Source organism: Musca vetustissima, unplaced genomic scaffold (genome assembly GCF_032173495.1).
Source record: "Musca vetustissima isolate MV318-11 ecotype Yass unplaced genomic scaffold, APGP_CSIRO_Mvet_v1 utg896, whole genome shotgun sequence".
NCBI lineage: Eukaryota > Metazoa > Arthropoda > Insecta > Diptera > Muscidae > Musca > Musca vetustissima.
Genome location: NW_026887934.1, coordinates 490,191 through 515,809, shown reverse-complemented (window position 1 = coordinate 515,809; position 25,619 = coordinate 490,191). Strand labels below are relative to the sequence as shown.

Here is a 25,619-nt window from a genome sequence, read left to right as displayed (position 1 = left end):
GAATTCATAATTCAATATCTGGCAAACTGCTGGTAAACACCATTGGGAAATTTGTGGATATTCTGGGCCATTTCGATCCTTGGCCATATGCCATACAACAACACGGCGAGTTGTATGGTTTCTCGCCAAACAACATTGAAAGGAAACCAATAAATGTACATGTGTGTGGTCAGTACAACGACACACGTACATGGCTATATATCTACTTGCATGAGTGTGTGTGCCTTTCAAGTGAGTTTAAAAATTATACAACAGACAAACACTACCAGGGCATACCATAACAACAACAACAACGAATGAACAGTAAGGAAAAAACATAATCCTCAACTTGGTGCACTCATGTTGGGGATGCAATGGTTATCCTAGTAGTATTTTCGCGTTCTGTTTTAGCCGTTTCTGCATTTATTTTAAACAATTTTGAAGAGCATTCCTTGGAAAAAAGCTATCTAAATATGTGTATGAAACCACGTTTCATCTCTGGAGGAAAGCTGGGCAGGGCAACAATGGTTGGCTGGCGTATGGTCAGTTTTGGCTAGACACAACTTGGGGAGACCTCTTGCCTTAAAAATAATAATTCAGCCCATAGCCAAGAAAGGTTAGTGCCAACTGACTTATGTTTAATGTCCATACATGTGTGTGTGTGTATGTACTTTGAGTACCACAGAAAATATAAGCAGAGAGGACAATGTGAAACCTATTTTTTTGGTTAGTTTGTCGCTGATGGCCACTACCAGCAACAACTACTACTGCTACCACTACTACCGCCGCTGTTAAAACCACTCACACTTATAGTCTCGGCCATACAAGGATATACAGCCACTACATGTCGTCCTTAAATCTCCTACAGAGTCAAGTGTATGCGACATCAACAAGGAAAACAAGATTTTTCCACTAGAAACTATGGTTGTGGGTATGTGTGTGTATGCGTGTGAGTAGTTAGTGGTTGACCCCTTCACATTTTTGGCTACATTACGCCCTAGTACCCTTGTCCCATTTACAACAACAAAAACCAACAAGTCCACGTAACTTTATGCCACATATATAGTATTTAAATGCTTGTTCGTTTTTTGTTTTGTTACTTAAAGTTCACATCTTTTTGTGTATACATATACATGTGTTTGTGTTTGAGTGTGCAAAAAAAACAATTCGTTTTGGCGATTCATTAGAATTACTCTTTGTATGCGTACATTATGGGCTTTTAACGTTTTCGTTGTGTGTTTTTCCGTTTCGTGTTAGTTTTTTGTTGCTTCTTTTATTATTTTTTTCCGTTTGTATACATGTATATGCGTATGTGTGTGTATTTACGTTTTTCGGCTGGGCTCTTGTGAATTGTTGTATGAGTTGTTGGCAAATATTTTATTTACTTTTTTGTACATACTTAAATATACTAATGTTAAATTGAATATGGTACTTAGAACAAAGCAAGACGAGGGTGGTTTATGCAGGCAGTTTAATTTTTTTTAAATTTTATTTATTGTCACTCATACGGTACAGTGCACGCTCAGTTACAATTACTTATACGCACCGGAAGGTACGTAACTTCATCGTAGTAAATGTTGAATATTTCCAGAACTTTTTTAAATAGTATACCTTATATATATCATACAACAACATATTTGCATATTTGGCCCAAATCAGACATTCCGAAGCTATAGTTCATATAAAAATAATGGATTTTTCCCCAACCTCATATTAGTTAATCCTTACAGGTTCTGGAACGGAACGCTTTTGTTTAGACAGAACGCCGTTGTAAATATCACGGTTCATTTATGTATTTTTAAACTCCTATGCTTATTTTCCAACCGAAATGACTGCAAAAAAAACTAGACAATTATTCAGTGAACACAAGTGCAGGTAATGTGGTATACCTTGAGTCTGTGTGAAAAAAAGCCAGCACAAGATAAAATTTCATTACTACTTGAAACATTTGTCCTCTAAAAGAGCCTACCATGAATCACAAGAATGAAAAACAAAGGCTATGAGATTTTAACAACTTCGCCGTGGCATTTCGTGTTCTTGGTGGTTCTTAATCGAAATTTTCAACCAGACTAACAACTTTAAATAGAATACAAATACTCTCGGCTGACAACATACAACGTAGTTTCATGTTTCAACACAGGACTAATATTACGGCTGTGTTAATGTAGGCAGGACATTCTAAAATGGTTTTACAATTGCAGATATTTAATAATACCTTTATACAGATTATGTAGACCACCCTCGTTCTTAAAAAAAACGAAATTACGCTCAAAATGCGTGTCATGAGTTTGTTAAGTAATTGTCTGAATGCGTGTTGAGTTATTGTATTCTGTTGATGTTATTGTTGTTGCTCTTGTTTTACCTCAAGCGAGCAATGTAAAGTTTATATAGGAGCCATTAACACATTAGCGAGACAGTAGAATATGGCACACAACTGGCACCCAGCGACGACATCAATTCGACAATGAATGGCGACTCACCCAACTGTTGCCCCGTTAAACGAGCCCATTTTAACATACATTCTTGTTGTTGTTTTATATTCTTTTTTTTTGTAGTCATTACTCCACCAGGAAAAATAACGAAAAAAAAGTCAGTAGCCTTTACCAACTCAACCTACCACCACACACACACCCATCTACTCATACATATACAAAATAAACAGTAAAAATTTGCCTTTGTTATGCTTGTGTGTGTGTGTGTGTGTTTTTTGCCTTTTCAAATTTATCGCATAACTTATGGCCGTAGAGAGGTCCTTTCAATGATGCTTTACACTCATGTGTGCGTATGAAAACACAAACTCACATACTTTTTTGTAGCAACATGTACAACGAAAGTATATGTGTGTGATCGTACGTGTATTTGTTTTTCCTACTCCCAAAAGCAAACAACAACCAGTCAGTATGTCAGCCGGCCTTTCTCTAATTAGGATTTTTGTGAATATTACAAACTGCCCTGCCATAAACCTCTTCTCTCGTTTACCCCCTTCCTCCTGCCTCCCACACCAGACATTTCACTTCAATTTGCTGGTTGTTTAATAAAAACAACAACAACAACAAAAGTCAAAGCGTAGGCAAAACAAAGCGACCTTTTAAATAAAACGTAAAAATTTTTAACAAGGGTTAGGTTCAGTCTGTTCCGTGTTCGTTTTTAATTTATTCATTTGTTTAAGGACGCGCACACGCACACCTACACACACTGTTCTGGCATCGAGTGGTTTGGCTTTTGGCCTTTTATCCCACCTAGAAATTCTAGGAAATTCATATAAAAAATACTTGATTTGTTGGTATGCTGCTGCTGCCGATGGAAGAGCGGAGCCGGGTTGACATTCAAGCTAACTAACATCTGTGTGAGTAGCTAACAAAGGTGGGTGACCATTCCAAACTACTTGCTCTCAATATGCAAATATTGTTATTGTTGTTGTTGCTGCTGGGTTCCCCTCTCAACAGAGAAAACATTTTAAAATCCAGTCATCCAGCTGGGGTGGGTGTCTGATCAAAGAACCATAGGCAGCAGCAGCAGGGTGAGAGGTTATGTGTGAATAAGCTGTTGAAAAGTTTCTCTAACAAGAACAGCAACAACAACATCAACTTCATAAGAAACACAAATATGAATCCTAACAAACTTGACCCCTGCCATTAGTTGCCAGTGGCTGAACGGCAACAACAACAACAACAACAGCAAAAAATGCAAAGTTTACAATCGACACGAGTAAAGAAAGTATTCTCCGGCTACGACCTTGAAAATCTGTGAATGGTAAAAGGTGTTCCATAGTGGTAGTAGTAGAGTGTGTGTGGGTGGGTGGGTATTTCTTTGTGTACATGATAAACACTTACCTTATTCAATATATAAAAACTATATTTGTTTGGGTTTTGTGTCGGTCTACAAGCAAAGTTCTTTGGCAAATCAGTTCCATAATCTTTGTCAGTTTGCATGAATTCTGAAAGCTGACTTTGTAAGGAATAACAAACACGTTTTTTTATATGCGAACTAATGAGTCTAAAGATGTTCATATTTGTTCAGGTCATATATGGAACAAATTTATACTGCATAAAGGTTAGGAGGTCAAGGACATAGTTAAGGTGCTAAGTGCCAGAAATAATTGAAATGCGAAACAATTTAAAATTTTTGTTGGTGAAATTCTATTTACATGTATTTTTACCTATAGAAAGTCTTAAAGATAAAGAATTTAGAATACCTTCTATTAGAAGAATACGGTCTTAAAATCACTACCCTATTACCAACTACCCTACCGCAAAGAGACATGGATTGGTCTAAAAATAATTTGTTTGGTTTAAATTATTGACTAACATCCATTATTTCTAAATTTCAAAACACCAATTAACCCACAAATATATTCTCTCTTCCTCTTTACAGGCGTTTACATCCTGACACTGCTCTCGAACATCCCAAAAACCAACCAAGAACATGCAATCCAACGAACGAAGAACACATCAACACAGGCTAAATGCCAAACGCCAACAACACAACATTCCATTCCATTATGGTCAACTACTCATCATGTTCCTTATTGTGAGCCTTCAAGTTACGGATGTTGTGGCTAAGGTCAAGACGAAAAAGAATTCCAATATACATTACAGTAACGAGGATAATTTGAAATCACCCACAGAGGGACAACATTTCGCCATGGAACCCCAAGATCAAACAGCGGTGGTGGGTTCAAGAGTTACCCTGCCGTGTAGGGTAATGGATAAAGTGGGCGCTCTACAATGGACCAAAGATGATTTTGGTTTGGGTCAACATCGTAATCTGAGTGGTTTCGAACGTTACTCCATGGTTGGCAGCGATGAAGAGGGTGATTTCTCTTTGGATATTTTCCCTGTAATGTTGGACGATGATGCCCGTTATCAATGTCAAGTGGGGCCTGGACCAAACGGCGAGGCTGGTATTCGATCACGATTTGCCAAAATCACCATTTTGGTTCCGCCAGAGGCACCAAAAATTCTACAAGGTGATCATTTGGTTACCACGGAAGATCGTGAAATAGAATTGGAATGTGTTTCGGAGGGTGGCAAGCCGGCGGCAGAGGTAAGTTAAACGGACTCTCAAACCATGTCCAATACAGTCCATATTTACATTTAATTTTTTGTTAACAGATCACCTGGATTGATGGTTTGGGTAATGTCCTAACCAAAGGCATTGAAGATGTCAAAGAGCCCTTGCCGGATGCTCGTCGTGTCACAGCCAAGTCCATATTGAAATTGACACCCAAAAAAGAACATCACAATACCACGTTCACGTGTCAAGCTCAAAACACCGCCGATCGCACATATCGTTCAGCAAAAATCCTATTAGAAGTGAAATATGCCCCCAAAGTGACCGTATCCGTTGTGGGTGGTGCTTTGGCCGGTGGTCGCATTCCCGAAGGCGCTGAAGTCATACTCTCCTGCCAGGCCGATGCTAATCCTCCCGTACAATCGTATCGTTGGTTTGTCAATGATGAATTGGTAACAGGTGATTATACCACACGCATGGTTATACACAATGTGTCGCGCCAATATCACGATGCCATTGTCAAATGTGAGGTGGTAAATGCCGTGGGCAAGAGTGAGGAAAGCGAAACATTGGATATCAGTTGTAAGTATTAAAGGAAGGGTTTCGGAAGAGCAACGTGACTTATTTATGTTATCCCTTGTTCTAGATGGTCCAGCTTTTCGTCAACGTCCCAACTCTGTGGAAGCCGATTTGGGCGCCACTGTCACCATGAAATGCGATGTCGATGGTAATCCACCACCAGAAATTGAATGGATAAATGAAAACTCTGAACGTGTTGTGGGCACCTCGGCCAATCTAACCCTAAAAGTGTCCAGTGAAACAGCAGGCCGTTATTATTGTAAGGCCGTGGTGGATGGCTTCCCTGAAATTGGCGCTGAGGCCACAATTTATGTAAAACGTGCTCCCATCATCACATCGCACAAAGTCCAGTTTGGTGCTGTGGGAAATCGTGCCAAAATCGATTGTTTGGCCTTCAGCATACCCAAGGCTGATAAGATTCTGTGGTCCTACGAAGGCAAGATTATCAATATGTCTACAGCTGATCCAGATTTGTATATATTCGAAGAACACCACTTGCCTGAGGGTGTCCGTGCGGCTTTGATCATCAAGGAAAGTCGTTCGAATCACTTTGGCAAATATAATTGTACAGTTGTTAATTCATATGGCAGCGATTCGTTGTTAATTACCTTAATACCCGAACGTAAGTATAGATGATTTTTCTTGAGTTTTACGGAGGATATTCTAACAATTGCCTTATGCTGTTTATCTTACAAAAGCAGCTGGTTCTGTACCCGTCCTTTTGGTGGTCATGGGCTCCATGTCCTCGGTGGCCATTATCCTAATGGTTGTGATGCTAGTGATTGTTTATATGAAACGTAACAAAAAGAAGCCCATGCCAGCTGATGTTATACCCGAGGCCTCTCGTGGAGGTGACAAATTGAGTGATTTAAAGAATGAGATGCGTGCCAAGGCCTATGAGGCGGCTGAATATACCGAATCCAGTTCAGATGGTTTGGCCATTAATCTAACGCATTCACCAATGCCCGACGTACAAATGAAGGGTGCCACATTGGGTGTACCTTTGGCGGGACCGGTAAAATTGGATGAAAGGTAAGGGTTGTTATATTAAGTTTTGGAAAAGTTGAACCTATTTCTAAAGTTGTATCAATTTCTTTAACAGATTTTCCGGTGACTTTGGCGATCGTTACAATCGCAACATGAAAAATATAAAAAATAATCAAGACTACAAAGACACAGCCAATGGCTATCCCTATTTTGAATACGCCTTGGACTATAGCCCTCCCAATGATAACAAAAGTTCAGTGGGTTCTGTGTCCAAGAGTAATTCGACCACCATCAGTTCGGCCACCTTGCCGCATTACTCAAATCCAGCCACCTCTACGGGGAATATGAGTTTGCCCAGAAATCGCAGTGATATGCAACAGCAGCAACAACAACAGCAACTAAATAATGGATTCTTAGGTATGATCCGTGGATCATCGTAATCACAACCAGTATTATATTAACTATGTATTTCATTTTGCAGGTCAACCATTATTACAAAACGGCATTGATAGTCGTTTCAGTGCCATCTATGGTAATCCCTATCTGCGTACCAATTCCTCCATACTCCCACCTCTGCCGCCACCCAGTACAGCTAACCCAGCGGCAACACCAGCACCACCGCCTTATCATGCACCGCGCAATCACATGAACACCATGGCCAATGGTGGTGTAATGGGCAGTCTAAAGAATTTTGGCACACCCAGCAGTATCATCAGTGGTCACAATGGTCCGGCCAGTGTAAGCGGTAGTAGTTCAAATCTGACAGCCAGCAGTAACACGTTGGCCGCCACACCACTGGCAACCCAAGTAGGGTCAGTGGGTACACCATCTGCGGCTGGGGCAGCAGTTAACACAGCAAACGCAACAACAGCACAAAGTCCATCGGGACAATTTATTTTGCCCTCAAATGGTAATGTTACAAAGAAAGGAGCCCTGGCAACCCATGTCTAAATTAAGCGCACAACACAAACAACCAACCAAACGAACGAACGAATTCAAATTGAAACGAATTACCGTTATGACAGGTTAAGTGGAAATCTTAACAAAACATAACGGCAATATTCATCGAGCAAGACAGACAAACGAGAGAGAGAGAAACAAGAGAAGAAGTAAAAACAACAACATATTGTGATTTTTAGTGTTAATTATTTACCTAATGGCAACTCTAAGCGCAAAAACGAAAATTGAAAATATACCAACAGCCAAACAGGGTGTTGCAGTCTCTTCTCACAGACACAGACAAAAAGCCCAGCAGCAACAGCACCACCTACCGGGTGTATATATACAGTAATGTGTTGTTGTTGCTGCTGATGCGGATGGTGAGGCGAATGCAACAGTGGTGCAAATGTCAGAATGAACTGTGTGGTTGTTAGTATTTGCATTTTTATTAGACTCATTATTGTTAGTAAAGCTATGTGCGTGAAGAAGGGGAGGAGTAGGACGGAGCAAGTAGATAAAGAATACGGTGTACAAGAGATACTTGTAGAAAATTTGCTTAAAAAAGGTGGTTACATTACATTTGCATATGTTTTATTTTCAAATAGACAGGGTGTTTCAAAAGATAATGTACTAATGAATTCAGTAGTTTGCTGGTGGCCAATTGTGAAAACCAATTATAAACTGACAACATTTAAATTATTAAAATCAGACTTTTAATGTTATTTTAGAAAAATTGCAAATTATTTCACTTTGAATGCTTAAAACTATTTTGAAAAATGTAATTCAGAACACTCAAAAATCAACTAATAATATAAATATATGTCCATATTAGAAAAGTGTTACCAGTTTTCAGTAGGGGAAAATTAAAAAATAATGAATTGTTGCAGAATAGTATTTTTTCTACAATTTATTTTTTATCATATTTAGAACGTATTTTCGGAGACACCCTGTAGTTTTATACCAATGTAGACTGATTTGAAATCAACCCCAATCCCAACGATCCTTAACCCCAACTGTATTCTAAGATTTGTTAGTTTTTCTAAACATGTAGATATGTCGCCTAGGCACCGTCAACACCGTCTTCAGCGTTCTCGTCCTCCTCTTTATCACTAACATTGCCATCATATATGAATGTTTAAGCATGTTCATGTAATTGTCGAGTATGCATATATTCATAATATACTTAAAGAATGTAAAAGAAACGAAATAGGAAGAAGAAATACTAAGGCCCACTACCTACATACCTACCTACCCACTCACTATATATTCTCTTTAAGCCTAAGTCGCCTGTAGTTAGTTCTTTTTCATGTAAATTATATACATACACAACTATACATAAATTACATATATATACATGTAATTAAATATATATACTAATGATATCCCTACAATTAAGTAAAGCAAACAAACAAAAGAACATAACACGGTGCAACTACAAAAACAAAAAAATACTTTCAAAAAGATCCAGTCCAAAATGCAGGTGTTTAAAAACTGGAATTGGAATGTTGGATTATATCAACATATTCTATTTTATTGGTCTCCAATCAATAGGATTTGTGCTCTAAATTCAATTCCCCGATACTTGAATATTCTCAAATTTGTCGATTATTTCATTTTCAAAGTATTTTCATATTTGTTTTGAGGTGGCACCGTGTTTACTATTAATTAAATAAAATTCCCTAGCAAAACAAACAAACATTAGACAAAAAACCTAAACTAAAAAAAACATAACTTTGTAAGCCAAAATTTCCGATTGGATTTAAATTAAACAAACCGAAAATAATTTATTATTTAATATTAATAAATAACTAGTTATTTAAGTAAGATTTTAATTAAGTAAATGAATATAAGACAAAAGGAAAACAAAAAACCTTTTAAATTAAATTATTTATAAACGCTTAACAAAACCATTCAAGACAAAACAAACAAACCAACCAACCCTAATGTAAAAAAATGATTAGACTCTAATATACGCTTTTAAATGAATAAAGAACATCCTAGTTATATAAATAAAGAAAATCGATTTGAAAATCTATAAAAAAATAACTTGCCCAGAATCTAGACAAAGAAATGAAAGAATAATAAGATCAGAAGACCAAAGAAGGTGTAATGAATCAGCTCAACCAACAAATTTACCTTCCATTAAATTGGTAACATAGCTGAGTCGAATCATTAAACCATCCTTGGTATTCGAACCTATATCGCAACAGTGTGCAAAATGATTATAATCAAATTCTACTTTATTAGCTGAGAGTTTTTTTTTAGAATAAAACAAAATTCAAAATGCAGTTTAAGGGTTTATTCATTCTTTGGATAGACCGATCCCTTTTAGCAAACTTAAAAAAAAATGTACGGAACGAATGAATCAATGCATGAAAGATGATAGTAATACGTTAAATATTGCTGCCTTATTCCTTGTAAAAAAAAACGAAAGAAAAAAACTAATACAACCACACATGGACACTCCTCATACACATATACACTGACACTGACATGTACTCATTTCAATTCAAATCATGCGATTTGTTTTTATTAACTTGTAAGTATGTATTTATTTTTAGGACATATCTAATAAACATATACCAAACTACTACAAACATTGTACCCCAACACACATTTACATACACCCACACCACATACATTTGAAATTCGAAATTTTATCTACTGGATATTTTTTCTAATTCTATGTAATTATTCTTTCCAATATGTAATTTTCTTTTTTTTAAGAATAACAAATGCTATTTGTCATTTTATCTCTTAGATAATTATTTCATTTTTATGTCCAAATTATTAAAAAAAAACAAATGGTGTTAAAAAGATAATGAAGAACAAAAACGACTCATTAAGAAAATAATTGAAAAATAAACAAAAAAATATTTAAAAACATAAACAAATGTGTTTCTATTTCACAAATTTGGTATATTCCAAATCAAAAAAAAAAATACAGGTTTTAAAAAGTGACGCTAATTGTGGCCCTAATGTAGTTTGATTTGATAAAACAGAGTATAAAGAAAATATTGGGATCATAGGCTTGTAGTTATACATTTCATTATAATTGTTGTGCCATGTTTGGACCTCTGTCGCAACTTATGAACACTATTTATTTCGGCTTCATGTTGTTGTCTCCACTTAATCTCTCACAGCATATTCTTGAACCATTGCCAATTATAACCGAATATGGTTGGCAAGGCGGACATTTGTCTGAAACATTATTACAAAACATCTGTTTTTTATTCGGCCATATGTCAAATTTTTCTGAAGTAGTATAAACTATGGTACAATTATTCAAGGTAGGCCATAGCAACTTATAAATTACCATTTTTTCATACTGTGGCTTGTTATGCTAACGTCATATACCAAATGTGCGACTCATGGCATAATTACACAAGGTAGTCTCATGTAGACATATGATTCCAAATGTTTTCATAATTTTACTTTTGACAACATTCAGCTTTCAACATTTAAATGAAATTATCCTCCTTCAAAATGTACGCAAAACACGTGTTCAGTGGCAATAATTATAAAACGTTTATCATTTTGAAGTTTCCTACCTCTATAATCTATAAATATATTTTGTAACATATATAGTTATATCATAAGAGCAATATAAATAAAAAGGGAGATATTTATTTAGAGAAAGTATAGGGTAAGTGCATCAATAGTCGGCACTTTAAGGATTTTAGCATTTTAAACGTTTCACTATCCCGAGAACATTTTTTGCACTATATTGTATTTAGGTTCATATGTTTCGAAATTTTGTTTACTCCCCTATGCGATAAAAATTTGTTTAATTAATTTGTATTAAAGTAAATTAAATTGACAATTAGGTAAAAAACGACCTTTCGGACGATTCCATCAGTGTTGTATTGAAAAAGTAATATAAAATAATTTTATTTATTAAAATATTACAATTGTAAAACATGGTGCCGACATTGGGAACCTGTTGTCCAATTCTCGGCATGGCTAAATAAGTCATTTCAGAGGTTAAAAGAATTTAAGATTAAAACCATGTCTTTAAGTATGTAAAACAACTCAAAAGTGATTTTTTATAAATTTATTGTTATTTAGAGCACTTATTTAACATTTTTTTCCAATTTTGAGTCAAAATGCTCGAAAAAGTGCTTATTATTCACCCATATGCCGACTATAGGAACACCTTAAACATTTGGTTCCTAAGGGCGGCACCGATAAAAATATCATTATTACAAATATTTTTGAATGATTTTAAATTCTAAAGTATTCTTCCCTATGTTCTTACAATTACGAAAAAGATTCTTGTGAAAAATGTATAATTTTAATATTGTTACAAGTGTTTTGAAATCGACATGCCCACTATTATTTTTCTTAAGAAACATGAATCACTGGTGTTGGCAAACCTCATTATCAAAATGCCAAATTTTGACTGAATAAATGTACTTAGCTCGATTACATTTTATACAGCGATAAGATTATACAAGGTATTTTTCATATTTAGTTATAGTATTTTTTAATTTTTTGAAATTATATAAAACAAATACCGACTATTGGTACATGCCGGAATTAGGTGCGTTTACCCTATATGTTTATTTTTTTTTCAAAAATATGCCATTCGATATGCATACAATTTTATGGAATTTATTTTTCAAACAATTTGAAATTGATAGATGAGTTCCAAATTAAAAAGGGTTACCATTATTAATTCTTCAAATTAGACTAGCTTCTGTAATTATGTCTTGTGTGTGACTGTGTGTGCAATGTTTTGAAAAATATAAGAAAATATATTCGAAAATCGATTTGTTTGGAGATAAATTTTACAACATTTGTAAGAAGAAATATATGATTTGTGAGCGAATCAATATGTAAATCATACCCCCAACTCGAGTTTGAAAAGAAAACCGGACATTCCATTCATTCGCGTTTTTGGTAAAATGTACAAATGGTGCATTTGTTTTCATTTATTCTGACGTTATTGCCAATAAGGTAGAGTTGTATTTTCTCCTTTCTGATAAAAACTACACTACCTTGTATAATTGTACCATGATATATTCCATTCTACTACTTTTTTATTTAGTATAATAGGGATGGTTATCTTTCCACCAAAATGATACCCTTTATCTAGTCGACCTTTAAATCCCTAATATTATCAGCTGATTTTCGCATTTCCCATGTCTCTTCCTAAACATTGTCGGCGTTATACATCACATTCATTCGTAAACACATTTGCAAAGTAGCCATGTTTCTTTTGTGCTCGTTCTTTAACTAGCATTCTCTTTTGTCTCCTCCATTCACTGTAGCATTTGAAACGTTGTTTTTATTTCGCCGGCCGCGCCGCATTTTTATAATTTTTTAGTTTCTATAAAAAAAGTTAACAAAAGACATATTGGACAGAAAATCTTTATTAAAATTAGTACTTAATCTCAAATAACCTATCGATTAGACCATGGACAACAAATTAACACGTTACGAGAAAATTGCTTTCCTGGGAGAAGGTCAGGTAAGTAGCCACAAGCACCAGCTCTCAATAACCAAAAACTAAAGATTTTCCCATTAATTTCCTTTGCAGTTTGCCACAGTTTATAAGGCTCGTGATGTCCTAACAGAACAAATTGTCGCCGTGAAAAAGATCAAAATTGGCAGCCGCGAAGAAGCACAGGATGGCATTAATCGTACAGCCTTAAGAGAAATCAAGTTGTTGCACGAATTGCAGCATGAGAACTGTATTGGACTATTGGATGTTTTTGGTCACAAATCGAATGTGTCATTGGTATTTGATTTTATGGACACCGATCTGGAAATCATCATCAAAGATCCTAAAATCATTCTAACACAAGGTGACATAAAGGCGTATATGGTCATGACACTGAAGGGTTTGGAATACTTGCACATGAATTGGATTCTACATCGAGATTTGAAACCAAACAATTTATTAGTCAACTCAGAGGGGATATTGAAAATTGGTGATTTTGGTTTGGCGAAATTTTTCGGTTCACCATCACGCATTTACACCCATCAGGTAGTGACCCGTTGGTATCGTGCCCCCGAGTTATTGTTCGGTGCACGTCAATATGGCACTGGCATAGACATCTGGGCGGTTGGCTGTATTTTAGCGGAATTATTGTTACGCGTACCCTTTCTTGCTGGCGACTCGGATCTAAATCAATTAACGAAAATATTCCAAGCATTGGGCACGCCCACCGAAGAGACATGGCCAAATATAACCAAATTGCCAGATTATATGCAATTTGTGCATTTTCCTGGTGCACCGCTGTCCGAATATTTTACAGCTGCTCCTGATGATCTTATACATTTGGCTGAAAAATTATTAGCTTTGGATCCACAGAAACGTTGTAATTGTACTGAGGCACTGGAAATGCCATACTTCAGAAATAAACCAGCACCGACATTGGGTCACAAGTTGCCTTTACCCAGTTCCAATAAACAAAACGCCGATGAAAAGCCAAGTTTGAAACGAAAAATTATGGATGCTATGGAAGGTGTTGGTAATCCTAAAAAACTTATATTCTAATTGTATTAAATATAGAAGTCGAATTAATGTTGATATTGTTTATTGATCCTATTCTCACAGTTAACTCATTTCTTTAAGAATGTTATTATCATTCCTTCAACGAATTAAAATAATAGTTTCGTTTTTAAAAATTATGTTTTTTTTTTTAAATAAATAAAAATAATCATTATCTTAATATATATAAGAGCTTAGTGTTAAGTGAATGAGTGACAGAAATGGCTAAAGCTAGAAACTTGAAATTTTGAGTGTGGTTGTTGTTAGTCCAAATATGGTACCCTTTGTATTAGGCGTAATTATGGAATGTATGGAATGTTAGAAAGATGTGCAAATATAGAAACAAAAAATAATAAATTTGGTACCAGTTTACAAATTGCTTTTGTGTAAACGGATAGGGCTGAGATTCTGAAATAATGAATTAATATTACAGTTGGAGTGCAGGATTGAGATATATCGGTAGTTTTGAAAATTCGTCATTATGTATACTAAATGGTACAAATTTTCAGATTTTTGTTAACGTATAGAGATGGAAGACTTACAGAATTAAGGTAGTATTTTCGCTAGCACTAAATGGTACTAAATATGGTACAATTCATTTTGTGTGAGCGGAGTTAAAATTAAGGTTGGAGTGTAGGATGAAACATGGAGGTAGTTTTAAAAATGCGTAATTATGTGCACTAAATGGTACTAAGTTTAGTACAATTTAGATTTGAATGAAATGATAGAGATGGACAATTTATATTTGAAAATAAAATTACTGTTATAGCACATGATTGAGATAGTGCTGGAAATTCATAAGTACGAAAAGTACTAAATGGTATTAAATATGGTACAATTTGGATCTATGTGAACGGATAGGGCTGGAATCCTGAAATTAATGATTAAAATTACTGTTGCAGTGTGGAATTGAGGACGGCTTAGAAACTCGTGCTTACATCTACGAAAAGTAATAAATGGTACTAAATTTGGTGCAATTTGAATGTGGGTGAACGAATAGAGCTGGAATCTTTAAATGTGGACTTAAGATTATTATTGGAGTGCATGACTGAATTAGTTTATATTTATCCTCCTTCATATGACATCAATTTTATTACAATATCTCCAGTAGTTCCAATGTTTTGAGACAAAAACCAAGCACGCATTTTAGTTATGAAATTTAATGATTTGAAAGCGTTGATCATTCGTTTGACGATTCATCGTTATATTATAGACCAAACTGAAGATGTAAGGCAGAAAAACAAAACACAAAATGTGTGTAAACTGTTGAAAATAGTGTTGGCAAAAAGATAATAGCTAAAAAATATTTATAGGCGTAATAAATATATAATATCATTGTGTAATAAAACTGCAGAATTCCCTCTAACCATTGCTGCAAAATTCATTAAAATCGGTTAAGTATTTCCGGAGTTATTTGAATTTCAATTCTACCATGCTCAGAAATATACTTTCTGTTCGATGCTGGGCACCTATTACCAAAAAAGGAAAAACACCACAAAAATCGATCTTGCAAAAATTGAATTTTTTTTCTGCATACAGCTACATTGTGTGTATGTGTAAGTAAAATATTTTACACTGCATATGTGCATAAATAACATACAATCACACCAACATATCAAGCAACATGAAATTGCACCCGAACTGTCTTCTGCCCCTACAAGTATGCTATAATTTTCATACAACAGCAGACATTATGAAAACAATTTTTGCCATTTTTAAAAGACCGATTTTTGTGTGGTTTTTCATTTTCAGGTAATAGGCGACCAGAATCGAGCAGGAGGTGTATTTCGGACCATCGTTGAATTGAAATACAAATATCTCGGCAACTACTAAACCGATTTTTATAAAGTTTCCAGATATGGTAAGAGGAAATTCAGAAGTTTTATTACACACTGCCAGTCCATATTTTTACAATTATAAATTTGATGGTAGGATCACTGTTGGAATGTAGGATTGGACTTTGTAGGAATGTGAATGTGTAATGTGTACTAAATATTGTACCATTTAAATTTTGGGTGAACCAATCCTGAAATTTGGAGTTAGGGGTACAGTTGGGGTGTAGGATTGGTCTATGTAGGAAGTTTTGGAATTTTGTACTAATGTGTTCAAAACAGTACCAAATGTGGATTTTAGTGAACCGATAGAGCTAGAATCTTGAAATTTGAAGTTAGGATACTTTTGGGGGCATTGATACACTACTTACATTGCATTAATATATTCTGGATATCGGTCATTTCCATATTTGTCTGATTCATTTTAATAAAACACATATTGCCAGATTTATTTTGATATATTATTTTATTACTGTTTTGTTGTTGTTATCGTAGTTTATAATTCAACTTAAAACTTAAATCACATATTTTTTTCACGTATAACGTAGACTTTAATACAGAATCATAATAATAGTAAAAACAAAAATAAATAAACACCAAACAAAAAATTAATAAGCATTCCATGTCCGTACACTGACCTAACCTAAATCTATAACTGAGATTGAATTCCTCAATATTCAAATATAAAAAAGTTCTACATTACTATACGTACATAAATAAATTGTAAGAAATAAAAAAATCAAAGTAGCAATTATTAGCCCCAAATAGTAAACAATATTAATAAAATAAAGGTAATAATGATGAATAAATAAAAGACCTATAACAAAATTCAAGTAAAATCTATATATGTAGATGTATGTATGTATAAAAAACACAGCAAATACCCCTAAGTGCGTTATACTATATTGACGGTTTTATGTAGTATTTTTTTTAAGGAAAATCATAATACCATGCTACAGAATATTAGAAAAACGGATTTAAATTAAATCGATTTCATATTGGCAATTGGATTCGAAATGTTATATTTAATTAAAAGAAGAGAAGCAGATTAATGATAGTAATGATTAAATTTACCCAAAATATGGATATATAATTGTATATGTAAAAGTCAGGTTATGTCTTCAATATGTTATTGAAGATGTTAGTTATTTTCCGTAAAGAAATTATATTTGGAGTTTAATTTAGTAATGGAATTTTTTTAATTAAAATAATAACCTGATTCGAGTATAACAATTTATTTGAAAACTGATGACTTAATTCCATTGATAACTGAAGTCTCAGCATTTTCTTACCATTTTCTATCTGTAGCACAGTGCAATGATATTAGCACAACAGAAGTGACAGTTTTAAATAATATTTAATATCCTGAATTTATAGTCCTGCTAATAACCAACTAAATAACATGCTATATATGTTTGTATGTAATTTAAGTGATAATAGTTGTCTTCTATTGAATATTAAATATTTCTTTTTTTGTATATAAATATTATGTTTGTAAGTATGTATGTGTAAAACAACCAAAAGTCATTTTTGTTGTGTGGTTTAACATTGACTTAGAACTGATTTTGAGATTATTTTGTTTTATGTTTCAATAGCCAACAACGTTTTAATTTTTTTCTTTGAAATTATATAAATATATAGAAGAGGTTTTGTGTTTTTTTTCTTTTTTGGTAATGTTTGTCACAATATACAAATGGAGGCATGTCGGTCGGTATGTATGAATGGTACGTACTTAGTATGAATACGAGTAGTTTCTTTTGTTTTCTTTATATCGTATATATCTTAAAATTAATGTTTAGAAATAGTTGTAGTCGTAGTAGCAGATCATCTCTGGTATTTTGTTTTCCTTTTTTTGTTTTGTTTAAAGCTAATGTGTGTTTTGTTTTGATTTTCGAAAATGTGTTCAATTCGTGTATATATCAAAAAAAGTTGATATATATTTACATAGTTATATTATTGTTATCTTAAATTAGTAGTATAAATTAAATTTAAAAAATGTTTTTGTAGTAAGTCTAAATAGTTGTTTGTTGTTTCCAATATTCCTATGTTGGTTTGTTTTCACAATGAAAAATAATTGAAGATTTGGTTTAACTTGTTGTTGTCAGCTTGGGCATTTGTGATATCCTTTCATTTGAGTTTATTTCGGTTTTAGAGATTTATCGTATCTAAATCTTGGCAAGGAGCACGTGGACTTATTCCATCATTGCTATGGTCTTGATTGGTTAAGGCATCATTTAATGCTGTAGCCCCCGTTGGATCTACTATATCTACATCTGCAGCATTTTTGTTATTATCACGCACACTGTTATTGTTATTAGTCTTGGCATCTTGGTGGGCAGTACCGGAATTTTGCACTTTTTTACTACCCAAACCCAATGGGAAAGCAAATTCTTGGGGTAATTTGCGCATAATTTTACCCGAAGTAATAAGACGGCCAAAGCCCTCCTGAAAATATTAAAAACACATTTCATATTTAATGGAAATTTGGAATGAGAATTTAGAGCGAAAGCAAATATTACCTGGTGCGCAAAAGCATAACCCGAACGCAACGATCGTCTTGATCGTCGCGATGATGGTGCTCTTGTAACACTGCTGGTGTGTCGTGATTTAAGGCTAGCTTGGCGTCTCTTCATGCGTATCTGGAAAAAATAAAATTTGTATTTTATTATCATGGAAAAGAGAAGATGTAAATGAAACTAGTAAAAATGGCGGCCGCGACTATGTTTTTGACCATACACCATTGAGATACTGGTATATATTTGCAATAAAGTTCCCAACGTTAATAGAAATTTATCACTCAGCCGCGCTATTTGATGTAATGAATATCAAGTCGGATCATTATATAGGGTACATATCAACAAATTAAAACTATACCGAATTTTTTCTAAAAATATTTTGTAAATCCCAACATACCACAAATTTAGATCCTAAAGAATTTTAAGTAGCTATTTCAAATATTGATTGAAAACTTCATATTATGGTGAAATACCGTTATAAAGGGGGACAGCCCCGAAAAATATACAGACGTTCTTTCAAGACCCCATGAATCAAAATACCTTATATCGAAATATAAATTTTAGCTTATTGAGCGCCCTGTAATATATGTAGAAAACCTATAGACAATACTTACCATATCCGCTAAGCTTGGCTGTACGTCTATTAAATAGAATTTGTACGCTAATACTGGTATCATTATCAGCACCACTGTTATAAACATTGTTGCCCAAAATGTTAAATCACCCATGGCCATGGTAAGTGAACCCACATAGGGTCCACCAATCACATAATTGTAAAAGTAATCGAGTACAAAGTACCAAATTAAACTACCCCATATTGTTATATGGTTGGCAATTGTCCAGTACGATGTATATAAGGCTATCTGTAATGTAGTGGAATTATATTAACATCAAATATCAAATGAGAGAGTATTATAGCGGATATACCTGTGCTGTATTATCAATAATTAAAATAGTGGCTACAACCGCTCCCAGAGTCATGTGATCACTTAAAATTAAACCATTTGGCGAGACGCCTTTGTGATAAGTACCTGGAAAGTAAGCAAGTAAAAAAAGTTTAGTAAATGTTCATATAAAAAGGAAATAAAAGGAAATAAATAAATAAATCTGGGAAAAGTTTTCAGAACAAATGCAGTCGTTTTTGAAAAAGGTTTAAAGAACTCAATAAATCTGTCTGTATTTCTATTTTGAAAATTTCCCTTTAAACATATTTGTCTAACTATTTGGAAAAAATACATCTTCACTTACCATAGGGTATTAAAAATAATATTAAAGAACTAAAGGCACCATGTAAAACACTATACACAAATTCTTTGGTATTAAACAATTGACTTCTTAAGCCTGGTGTATATAATTTTGGATATTCCAAACTGTGTCTGTCAGACACGTCCTGTTCGAATACACCCAATGCTAATACCGGCAGTGACGTATAAAATAGATTATACACCGATATAAACATGGGATCGAAAACAGTCTGAAAATATGGAAAGAAATATTTAAATAAATAAAAAAATAATTAAAAATTATTGGCACTAACCTGCGCACTGAAACCACAAAAAAATGAATACCAACAATGGCAAAGGGTAAATGCAAAATTTTTATAAAAGAAATATCGCAAGAATTTGCACATGCGATAATATGACCAACGCCCATGCACCAATAGAAGCCGTTGTAGGTAACGAAATTGGGCAATCGAGTAGTCGCTGGCTAATACAGCCTGTAAGCCCTCTTGGCCAGATATACCAACACCAATATGGGCGGCTGAAATGAAAAAAATATTTGCAAAATATTATGAACTTATACAAAAAATAAAGAATATAAGAAACAGAAGGAGTAATAAAACATAAAATTAATTAAAATTACTATTGTAGAAGGTTTACTCGATGCACAAAGAAATTAAAAACACAAATAGTGTAAAAACGATTACTTCGACTTTATTTTATAAACCTACTACAAAAGGAGAAAATAGGAATCTATAATTGAAATATTTACCTTTGATCATTGAAACATCATTGGCACCATCTCCTATTGCTAAGGTAACTGCATTCTTGGCACGTTTTATTAATTCTACAACCAAAGCTTTTTGTAAAGGTGTGACACGACAGCAAATTACTGCTTTGCACTGAGAGGCAATATCAAGGAATCTGCATATAAAAAATAAACAATCAGGACCAATATATAAAAATATTCAATTCAAAAAGTTTTACCTTGATTCCAATTCTGGTGATAGACAATGGACCAGCGAGTGGCCATTTATAACAATAGCAAAGCCGGTGTTTTCCTCTACAATTTCATCTTCCCTTAAGGCATTTCTTGCTGCACTGCCACCTTTTTCCAGTGTGTCATACAATTCATTTGTTTCAGCACTACAGAAATAAAGACATATTATTAAATTATATGACAAAAAAGAGTTACAACTTGTAATAACAACGCACAAAAAATTGGTTATTTTCCAACAAGAAAAAATGTGTTACCAAAGCATTTAATGGACATAACGATAGGATAGGATAGAATGGAGATTTTATATAGGCCACATAATAAATATATTGAATTAGCAAAACATTTTAAACATTAGTTATGGAATTTAAAAAGTTTTACTATAAAAATGCCAATGAAAAATAAATAATTTGTATTAACAACAACAATGAGCGAACAATGATGCATGGAAAATTAGCTGTTTAATTTTAGAATGTGCTACATAAAATTATAATATTAACGACAACAACAATAGCAACAACACAAACTTATATATTTAATTATTGTATAAATATTACGTTACGGGCGAAACAAGGTACCAATAGAGGGGGGAAATCATCCTTTGTATGTAAACTGACATTGGTTTTCAAAAAAGAATCTCAACATAAAAATCATAATATTTTAAATGTTATAATGGAAACAATCTATTATAATAAGTCTAGTAAAAAAATATAAATAAAACTGAAAAAAATATAATTGAAAAAAGGAAATTATATTTAATTCTTAAAACCAAATATTTTCTCAGATTGGTGAATGGCATAAAAACCCTAATTCAATATACATACAAACAAATTGTATACATTTCATGTTAAATATCTGTGTCGAACTCAAATTCTGTATTCGTATATAGAACTGCATTAAAAATAAAGGGTATTAGAATAAATGTATTTCAACGAATTATGAAATGTTTCAAATACGGACAACATATCAGAGTAGGTGTAGTGAAGTGTATCAGTCTAGGACCATTATTTCAATTTATTGATTTACTTTAGGTCATTTTAATTGGCTCAGTTCTTCATTAGGTCTTATTGAATTGGGAATATTAATGGATATATTAGAATTCCGTATATTCATTAATATTCCCCATTAAATACGACCTGATGAAGAACTGATCTAACTGAAATTGTCGAATGTAAATCAAGAATGTATAGTAAATAATTCTCTTAATAGAATATTTCGAAAAATTGGAATTTTTGCCAATATAAAAATATTTTGTTGTACATATTGAAACTATAAACCTAGTGTTCAACAATGCGTTGGGATTGTTGGTTTAAATTCTGCTATGTTCTCAATATATCCAAACATTATAGGAAATTCCAGCCATTTAAAGTGTTTCAAAATAAATCCTTTTATCTCAAGTTCCACATATATATAAAAATAAACAATTTGTTAGATACTTTACAAAATGTCAAAATTTCAACATTATAAACAAAAAGGTGTATTTTAAATCCATATAAAATCTACTTGTAAGGAGGTGTCTCAAAATAAAAATAAAAAGGAACTGAAAAAATTAAAAACAAATCAAAACTGTCCCAAGAAATTAAAATAAAAGTTTCGGAAAAAAAATCAAAAGTGTAAACTAAAAAGAATATTATTAGGTAACTATTTGGATTGAATTGAATTTCTTTTGGTAAAAAAGAAACGAAAGGAAGAAAAAGTTGATGATATGTTTTCCCTCTACCTGTCCGGTTCGCCCTTATTACGCTTATTAATGTCTTCATCATCCCACCTAAAGGTGACCACTGATATTGCTGGCGGCGGTGGTGGTGATATCTGGGACATTTTCACAGCTGCTGCACTGTTACGATCATGTGGATCGTGTGAACCATTTAGATTGATGGTTGAATTGAAAGCTGCAATGTATAAGAGAAGGGCACAATTAAAAATAAGTTTAATAAAAAATAAATATGTAAATACAGAGCTATGGAGTCTAGTTTAATTTTAAATTGCAAAAATGGGGATATCTATAAACATTATAATCTCCATTGCCCTGAAGCTAAATAATCGATCTTAAAAATGTATTTTTTGAAATCGACTAATAGCCGAACTGATTTAAACTTACGTGGCGGCCTAAAGCGATTCACTATTCTTATAGATTCTTTAAACTGCCTAAGTTGCTTCTCTACCTCTTCCAGTGTACTGCCATCAACAATAAAAACATCTGCTAAATCATCGGTAAGTAATTGACATGAATAACCAATGTTAATTGCCGTTTCTGAAAAAAAAATATTTTTTAAATAAAATGAAGTTATTGAGGATCGACATGTGTTAAAGTGGAGTTTGAAAATTTGCACACCAATTGATTTGAAAATGGAATATATTGGTCCAAGTTTTGGTTTAGTCCCATATAAATACACCGACCCATTTTCAGTATTTTGTAGGTTTTATAGCATTTTAGAACCGTAGTGTTTGCAAATGCATTTCGACTTGGAATACAGGATCATGATTTGTCTTAGCGCCATATACAGGTCTCATCAAATTTGATGTGTTTTCTAAGGGAAGTTGCTCTAATTTGGCATTGTGGGTAGAAAACATTTTCACAGAAAATTTTCAATATTGGTACATTGTTATTTTGTATGTATTTTGAATTTTTTTGGCCCCATTTTCCAACCAAGTGACTGTAATTTGGATTTCCGTATTCAAATTTGCAGAAAATATTTAATATAGGTCTATGTCTATACATTTGCGGATCTAAATTATAAGTGTCTTTCTTGGGTGGAAACTGAATTCAGTCCACATCTAGACAGATTCAGTGTATGACGATGGGTACAAATTTCTCAAGGTCTAACAAATATTTTGGCCAAATCCAATCCGCGATGAAATTCTCGTAGCAAAATTTGTTTTGATCCTCCCTTACCTTGTTTATCGCCTGTCAACACCCAAATTTTAATACCAGCCATTTGTAAATTGGCTATCGTTTCAGGTACACCATCCTGTAGTTTGTCCTCAATGGCGGTAACACCGACCAGCACCAATTCACTTTCGACCTCTTCATAAACTGCATTCAGCTTATCTTCACGGTTGTCCAATGAGAGGGATGCCTCCAAGTGGCGTTTACTCCAGCCTTCATAAAATTCGCTTGTTAATCGTCGTTCAGCCAAGACAAGCGTACGTAAACCTTCGCCAGCGAATTTCTATAACAATATAAAAAACGAAATTATTACTTCCAGAATCTCATTTTTTCGAACCAACCGCACACTTACATTTAAATGATCTTGGGTACGCGCTTTCATTTCATGTTGGCTAGAACTCAGTCTATCATATATAACACTATCAGCACCTTTGCAATATAGGAAAATTCGATCGCCTTGCCGTAATATGACCGACATACGTTTGCGAACATTGTTGAAATCCAAAATATGCAGTAACTCATATTCCTGTGTAAAATCGAACAAAATTGTGAAACAGAAATACAATATTATTTTCTAATTGTTTCGAACATACCTCCTTTCGTCCCATAACCTCTATGGTAATGCTATTCGGTGTTCTAGAACGAAAAACAAAACCAAAATTTCTGGCAGCTGACACCAAGGCTGATTCGTCGGGACTTTGAGCTTGATATTCTAAACGTCCATCAACAGTTTCCGGCATAACGGTATGGCACAAAGCCAATAAGCGAAAGAAATTGTGGGCATGTTCCTCATCAGAACGCACAGCATCCAGCAACGTTCGATCGTACCAACGAAATTCTGGTTCATATTCTGGATTTGCAGAGAAATCGACTGGTGCCATGGCCTATATTTTCATGTATTTGTTGAAATGGAAGAAAGAAGAGTTATAAGCAAAATTTGGTAGGAGGTATTAATTCATTGGGAATTTAGTCTGGCACATTTGTATTAGCATGTTTATATTAATAAATAGCTACAATGTATTTACGAGTATGCTTGTGTATTTATGTTTACAGCAACGTTTTTTTTTAAATATATGTTTTAGCAAATATACCAGCAACTCATATGTACATATTTCATGAGCAATCATGCATTTACCCATTAACCAATAAATTGTTATTATGTAAGTTTCTAGAAGTAGTCAAGGCTGTGGAGTAAGATTTGCTACCCAATTCCAATTTTTTTCTACATTGAAGGTTTCTGGTTTTTTTTTTCAATTTGCAATATATACTCCAAAGCCCTTTTTTTAAGCTGAAATATTAAAAAAATACTTAAAAACAATATTTAGTTTTTTTTATTATATAAATAAATATGCATAAGCAGTACTAAGCAGCATGAAAAACAAAACCAAAAAAAAACTGAACTTATTTTCCATCGATGGTCCACTAATAGATGCTCTCGATTCTCTCTGACCAAGAATACATTTCATATTTTATATGTCGCCATATTTACGGAGTACTGAAAAAATATTGTTCACTCCACATAACTCGTGAGCAAATATATCTAATGACCCTTTATAATAGTTTCCATATAAATAAGTTCCCTGATCACCAGCTAGTGAAAAATTAAAACGCAATAGTTTTTAAGTGAAAGTAGTCCTAAGGGATTAAAATATAATGCAAGGATACAATTGTAGCCAATAGACTATGTTAGGCCCCGGAAAAGAAAAGCATTATATATACTAAACGGTTAAAAGAAAGGAAAACTATTGAAAATAAAATTTAGGCCCAAAAATAAAAGCCTTGCGAACCCCTGAACCCCTAAAAATTAGACGTGTCTTTATGTGGCGCTACTCTATAAAGTATATCAATATCGAAATTTTTTACAAGGACATAAAATCCAATCCATTTGAAATAAAAACAAATATTTGAACTTCAAGGAATTTCGTTTGAAATTTATAACATTTCATTTGAAATACATAACATTTTTTTTGTTATTCATAATATTTAATTTTAAATTCGAAAAATATTATTGGTAACACACATACAATTTGTAAGAATTTGAAATGAATTGTTGCGAATTACAAGTGAAATGTTATGAATTTCAAGTTTAATTCTTTGAATTGTAAATTAATTTCATTGAAATTCAAATAAAACTCTGGGAATTTCAAATAAAAATATACGAATTACAA

The 25,619-nt window shown here is 33.5% G+C and overlaps 4 protein-coding genes across 6 annotated transcripts in view; 3 read left to right on the top strand and 1 right to left on the bottom strand.

Annotated features, from left to right (window-relative positions):
- Positions 1 to 25,619, top strand: part of LOC133335782 (regulator of nonsense transcripts 1 homolog) — a 240,094-nt gene that overhangs the window by 115,872 nt on the left and 98,603 nt on the right. The window lies entirely within an intron of this gene.
- LOC133335780 (irregular chiasm C-roughest protein) lies at positions 4,482 to 7,636 on the top strand. The gene is made up of 6 exons (XM_061544080.1): positions 4,482 to 5,025; positions 5,094 to 5,574; positions 5,639 to 6,193; positions 6,273 to 6,603; positions 6,674 to 6,975; positions 7,040 to 7,636. Exons 1-6 carry the CDS (start codon positions 4,498 to 4,500, stop codon positions 7,507 to 7,509), a joined length of 2,667 nt encoding a protein of 888 aa, XP_061400064.1. The 5' UTR covers positions 4,482 to 4,497; the 3' UTR covers positions 7,510 to 7,636.
- On the top strand, positions 12,917 to 14,002 carry LOC133335773 (cyclin-dependent kinase 7). Its single transcript, XM_061544071.1, has 2 exons — positions 12,917 to 12,970; positions 13,040 to 14,002. Exons 1-2 carry the CDS (start codon positions 12,917 to 12,919, stop codon positions 14,000 to 14,002), a joined length of 1,017 nt encoding a protein of 338 aa, XP_061400055.1.
- Positions 17,975 to 25,619, bottom strand: part of LOC133335779 (probable phospholipid-transporting ATPase IM) — a 68,587-nt gene continuing 60,942 nt past the window's right edge. For 2 of the 3 annotated variants that reach the window (XM_061544079.1, XM_061544077.1), the window contains exons 9-21: positions 24,045 to 24,335; positions 23,804 to 23,977; positions 23,458 to 23,734; positions 22,663 to 22,815; positions 22,282 to 22,453; positions 20,552 to 20,710; positions 20,337 to 20,488; positions 19,882 to 20,105; positions 19,593 to 19,818; positions 19,272 to 19,375; positions 18,959 to 19,207; positions 18,348 to 18,467; positions 17,975 to 18,273 (exon numbers count right to left, since the gene is read on the bottom strand). In XM_061544079.1, the coding sequence (XP_061400063.1) occupies positions 17,977 to 18,273; positions 18,348 to 18,467; positions 18,959 to 19,207; positions 19,272 to 19,375; positions 19,593 to 19,818; positions 19,882 to 20,105; positions 20,337 to 20,488; positions 20,552 to 20,710; positions 22,282 to 22,453; positions 22,663 to 22,815; positions 23,458 to 23,734; positions 23,804 to 23,977; positions 24,045 to 24,335 (2,598 nt within the window). In that variant the 3' untranslated portion in view covers positions 17,975 to 17,976. The remainder of the gene's footprint in view (positions 18,274 to 18,347; positions 18,468 to 18,958; positions 19,208 to 19,271; positions 19,376 to 19,592; positions 19,819 to 19,881; positions 20,106 to 20,336; positions 20,489 to 20,551; positions 20,711 to 22,281; positions 22,454 to 22,662; positions 22,816 to 23,457; positions 23,735 to 23,803; positions 23,978 to 24,044; positions 24,336 to 25,619) is intronic. The other variant, XM_061544078.1, reaches the window with a different exon arrangement.

What these genes read in the sequence shown, in the direction of transcription:
- LOC133335780 (XM_061544080.1), top strand. Translation starts at nt 4,498, where the DNA reads ATGTTCCTTATTGTGAGCCTTCAAGTTACGGATGTTGTGGCTAAGGTC. An exon ending in GTGGCAAGCCGGCGGCAGAG is followed by an intron (nt 5,026 to 5,093) that starts GTAAGTTAAACG and finishes TTTTGTTAACAG; the next exon opens with ATCACCTGGATTGATGGTTT. An exon ending in CCGGTAAAATTGGATGAAAG is followed by an intron (nt 6,604 to 6,673) that starts GTAAGGGTTGTT and finishes TTTCTTTAACAG; the next exon opens with ATTTTCCGGTGACTTTGGCG.
- LOC133335773 (XM_061544071.1), top strand. Translation starts at nt 12,917, where the DNA reads ATGGACAACAAATTAACACGTTACGAGAAAATTGCTTTCCTGGGAGAA. An exon ending in CTTTCCTGGGAGAAGGTCAG is followed by an intron (nt 12,971 to 13,039) that starts GTAAGTAGCCAC and finishes TTTCCTTTGCAG; the next exon opens with TTTGCCACAGTTTATAAGGC.